The sequence below is a fragment of the Pararge aegeria genome, chromosome 19, assembly GCF_905163445.1.
Source record: "Pararge aegeria chromosome 19, ilParAegt1.1, whole genome shotgun sequence".
Lineage (NCBI taxonomy): Eukaryota > Metazoa > Arthropoda > Insecta > Lepidoptera > Nymphalidae > Pararge > Pararge aegeria.
This window is the reverse complement of record NC_053198.1, coordinates 16,913,984-16,919,016: the sequence shown is the minus strand read 5'-3', so window position 1 is coordinate 16,919,016 and position 5,033 is coordinate 16,913,984. Positions and strand designations below refer to the sequence as shown.

At 44.2% G+C, this 5,033-nt stretch overlaps 2 protein-coding genes across 2 annotated transcripts; one reads left to right on the top strand and one right to left on the bottom strand.

Moving 5' to 3' along the window:
• LOC120631949 (protein ANTAGONIST OF LIKE HETEROCHROMATIN PROTEIN 1-like) lies at nt 1-1,536 on the top strand. Its single transcript, XM_039901659.1, has 2 exons — nt 1-460; nt 625-1,536. The coding sequence occupies exons 1-2, from the start codon at nt 11-13 to the stop codon at nt 1,444-1,446; spliced, it is 1,272 nt and encodes a 423-aa protein (XP_039757593.1). The 5' UTR covers nt 1-10; the 3' UTR covers nt 1,447-1,536.
• A 10-nt stretch (nt 1,537-1,546) lies between these two features.
• Nucleotides 1,547-3,346, bottom strand: LOC120631952. Its single transcript, XM_039901662.1, has 2 exons — nt 2,773-3,346; nt 1,547-2,228 (listed from the first exon to the last, which is right to left on the bottom strand). Exons 1-2 carry the CDS (start codon nt 3,118-3,120, stop codon nt 1,650-1,652), a joined length of 927 nt encoding a protein of 308 aa, XP_039757596.1. The 5' UTR covers nt 3,121-3,346; the 3' UTR covers nt 1,547-1,649.
• Between the last annotated feature and the right edge of the window lie 1,687 nt (nt 3,347-5,033).

Genomic DNA, 5,033 nt, shown 5'->3' with positions numbered 1-5,033 from the left:
CCCGCGACATATGACTCGTTCACATTGGCCAGTCGTGATCAGTATGTCGCCCGAGGAAGTAGTGTTGTTCAGTGCAGCTTACATAATTATTCGGAAGACATTAGCAAAACGTAAAAAAAAGAGGTGGTGGGTCCGGGAATATTTGCTCCAAAGGGAAAGTTCAAGTTTAATAACCAGTCTTCGAATGCGCGATGGATCTTTCGAAAATTTTACTAGAATGTCTAGAACCGATTTTGAGATACTTTTAAATATGGTTGGGCCGGCCGTAGTCAAGCAAGATACAAAGTTTCGGAAATCTATCGACCCTCACATCAGACTCGCTATAACATTGAGATACTTGGCAACTGGCGATAGTTATGGTTCATTGTCCTATACTTTTAGAGTGTCAAAATCAGTAATTTGTCATACTATACCAGAAGTTTGCAAAGAATTGATAAAGGCATTAAATTCTTTTGTTAAAGTAAGTATTTAATATTATTTAATCTCATGTACCCTTACTTACAGTAATAATACCATAAACGTTTACCGTAAGTAAGGGTTACGGTAAACTATATTGGTATTTTAAATTTTATATTGATACTTAATATTGTATGTTAATTTATTAATATTATTCTTGTATTTCAGACGCCAACCGATGTAAATGAATGGAAAGAGAAATCTCGTAATTTTGAAATATTATGGAATTTTCCTCACTGCATCGGAGCGATAGATGGAAAGCATGTGTTACTAGAAGCGCCACCCAATTCTGGCAGTGATTATTATAATTACAAAGAGAATTTTAGCTTAGTTCTCTTAGCAATTGTGGATGCTGAGTATAACTTTGTATATGTTAATTGTGGTGCAAAAGGGAAGTCGTCTGACAGTGGAGTATTCCAGGAGACTACATTTTATAAAGCACTTAATGAAGAGCAACTGAATTTACCAGATCCTGAGCCACTGGTCCAAGGTGGTCCGAAAATACCATACGTTCTAGTGGGAGATAGTGCATTTGCACTTTCTGAAAACATGATGAGGCCCTACCCCGGCATTCATGAAAAGGGAAGCTTAAAGCGGATTTTCAACTACAGGCTGTCAAGAGCAAGAAGAATTGTTGAAAATGTTTTTGGCATTATGTCTGTAGTGTTTCGCGTATTTCGTAAAGCTATCCCATTACGTCCAGTAAATGCTGAATTAGTTGTAATGGCTTGCGTGTACCTACATAATTTCCTGAGACGTAATACAACTTCAACCGCGAGGTATACACCAAATACCACATTTGATTTAGAAGACGCTGGTCATAATGTTGTGGAAGGTTCGTGGCGAAGGGAGTTGACAAATAATAATATGAGGAACTTAAGTAGGCAAGGCAGACCTCCTCCTCAATCCGCTCAGACAATAAGAAACCTCTTTGCTGAATATTTCTGCAGTGCTCAAGGAAGTGTCCCATGGCAAACTATTCAATCATAGGCTGCAAGAAATTTGAATGATGTTTTTTATAGCTTTGGGCTAAAGACCAAGGAATAAATGATAATAAACTTAGCATCATATAAAAAAAACTACTAACTAATAAGTTTTCATTATTTTTAAGTATTTATTAACTATTATTTTTTAAAAATCTATGTTTAAGTGACAGAAAATCAACGTTATTAGTATTATTATAAGTATTATAATTATTCTTTGTTCTGCGTTTCTGATTCAAAGTGGGAAACTAGTTCTTCAATATTCTCAATTTGTCGTAATTCTGTGAAAGTTGGTGCAGTTGGTGCTTCATTATCATTATTAACATGAGAAGCATTAGCAGTTACTATATCATCATTAACAGAATTTGTCGAATAGGATGACTGTTGAGGAGCAGAACGGTATCCATAACTTTGAGTATGGCTTGAATTACTTCCCGTTTGGTATTCTGCATAGTTGTATTTTCCCATCCTAGCCTCTAATAAGATATTATTAATAAAGTACTTCGCCTGTAGCACAGCATGTTCATTCTTTATATTTCTTAACTCAGAAGCTACATAGTCGGCGTAAACTTGAAATTCGTCTTTTGGTTGATCCATCCTGGCTTTTGCGCTCTTCATTATTTCATATACCTCACTCAGATCATCTTTTTTCCTTTTATTTTGAGTATTTGGAAGCGGCACCGGTATTGGTTGAGTTGGTAATGGCGGCGACGTTGATGCCTCTGGTGGTTGCGTTAATACTTGCGATGCCACTGGTATTTCTTCGAGTGCCACCGAACTTTCGGATGACTATAAAAGGAAAAAATCAGTGTAAAACAAACATTAAATCACAGTTTCGCAGGCGAAGAACAAAAGACAAGAAATAAAAATAAATTGTATAAAAAACTACAGAGATTTTAATTGTGCATTTATTACCAAAGGAAGATTATCTATAGAATATAAGCTGTATTTTTATACGACTGCTTGAAAAAAGGAGTATATTGTTTTCAGGGTTCAAGTATGTATGTATGTATGTGAGTTCCTATATTCCACCATAACTTCTATACGCCTGAACGGTTTTTATGAATGAGGTATTGTTAGAATCCTTAGCTTATTACATAGGCTAGTAAAATTAAAAAAAAATTGATGGGGTGACTATGGTCCCGCATTAAAGACTGAAGTTGAAAAAATTTTTCGAAAATGAGATTAAGTATACTATCATCAACTAGAAAATGATGAGTAGATTCCAAAAATATATAACACTATAGTTCAATATCCAGTGATGCACAAAAAAAAATGATTTGTAAACTGGTACAAAATAAAAAAAATAGAAACAATATTAACGGGAGCTTACCTGAGTATTCATAGTGTCCATACTGCCTGAACTTGTCGACCCTTTTACTAGGAAAAGCAGCGAATCATACGCAAACCAGGTACTTTTGTGAACATCCCCACTTCCACTTCCAGTGGATTTTGAGCTTGCAATTTTTTTTCTCTCCCTGAGAAACTGAGACCTTAAGTTATGCATTTTTCCCTCGACGTCTTTTCTAGGTATATCTAATGTAGTCGCGATAGATTCCCATGCATCATTTTTTTTAATTTTGTTTTTATAATCACGATGTGAAGTGTCCCACAATAATTGCGAATTTTGATACATCTCGATCAGGGTCAATATATTCTCGTTGGACCACACTACTGCCATTTTCGCAACACAAAGCGACACACGTTTTCACCACTCAAAGCCTGTCCGGCGACTGTCGAGGGACACGAAAGTCGCGCGCGTCGACGCTCGCAGACCATCGACTAGCGACAAGTTGCGCGACCCGTAAATGTCCCAAGCGACGTCGGACGACGTCGGGCGACATCGCGCGAGACACGTGAATTTCGTGTCGAGCGACAGAGTCGCGCTACAAATGTCCCCTAATGAAAATGCGGCATAACCCGTAACCGACACCGGACGGCAGATTTGCGAGGATTAGATCCATCGCCATATTGAACAGTATCGGAGATAGGGGGTCTCCCTGGCGTTCACCCCTTCCCACTTTTACAGGTTCGCTTAATTTATTTTTACGGCTAAGGTGGTATGCGCCGTTTCGTACAGACGAGCGATGTAGCTGCAGAAAGCACCCGGCAACCCCCGAGCCCTCAGCAGCTCGACCAGCGCCGCATGCGACACTGTATCGAACGCCTTGGAAAAATCGAGGACCGCCATGTGACACTCCCTGAGCTTTTTCCTGCTATCCCCCAACACTGCGTCCGCACAGACAAAACCGCGTTGTCGCGTGTCGGGTGGGCAGCAGTCTAGCAGTCTCCGTGCTAGGACGCTGTGCATGTGCCTGAGCGGCACCGACGCGATATATATCGGCCGGTACTCGCCAGGGTTCTGCGGAGCATCACTTTTCGGCACGAAAACTGTTCGACATTGCCGCAGTGGTTCTGGAATCTCGCCAGATGTCATCCAATGGTTGAATATTTCCGCTTTCAAGGCGAAGGAAACTCGACTCCAGTCTGCCGCACGGATACCGTCCGGCCCCGGAGCCGTCTTCGGGTCGACGCGGGACGCTTTCACCTCCTGCTCGATTATCGGCGCCCACAGCCTAGAATAGTCGTGCGTGCCATCGCTCGGAGGTCTCAACTCGCGCAGAGATTCCGGCGTAGGCCCCGGGGCGTTGGACACAGCTTCGAGAATAGGTCGCCAGTAGGCTTCCATTTCCTCTAGGCTGTGCTTTGTTTCCCGGCAGTGCCCGTCTATTACTTCGGCTGCTGCTCTCCCCGGACACTTCCGAAAGAGTTCCTGTACGCGTGCGTACTCCATTCGTCTCCGCTTGCGGTTCGACAATGAGTCTAGCGCAATCGGTTCGTTTGAAAAGCCATGTCTTTTAGTATGGCGGAGGTGCCTCGCAGCCCTCGCTCCCAGTCCGCCGCGTCGTATGCGCGCCTCGGCCCCCGCAACGAGGTCCGAGTGCGCTCGCACAGCGTCTACACTGATTGGAGATTGAACCACGGGTGCCTGATCATCAGCATCGGCCGACTCGACTTCACCACTCTCCTGTGCACTCACACTTGCATCAACCGAGGACGACGCGCCCGCATCGTCTGCCGCCTTCTGAGCCACTAGGTACGCCAGGTGGGTTTTAACCATCCCTTTGTATTTCGCGGCTCGCCGCTGGCCCTTGATTGCTTCCAGCGTCCGATGGAGCTGGGGCAATCGGGCAGCTAAGGCGACATTCGTGCAAGGGCCGCTCGCCTTTAGCGTCAACAAGGCCTCGGTGCGCGCAAGGAGGTTCAGTTCTTCATCGAGCCAACGTCGCTTCACTTGGCTTGGAGCAGCCTCCGCATTAGCCTCGACAGGGTGGGCCCTACGTCTGTGGACACCCAACCCCGTCTTCGTTCCGAACCCCCGTCCACATGACGGGCAGTTCCATTCAGATGGCCGCCCAGCACTCCCGACACTTTCGCCGGACGCGCCAGGCTGAGCCGCCGAGGAAGAATTGACCATGCTCCCCGACTCCTGTGGGAGGTCAGGGTGGCCCTCACATTTTCTGATCGGACTTTTTGCAATAATCAATTTTCCCTTTGTGGCGGGCCGCAAACCCTACCACTGGGATTCGCCCA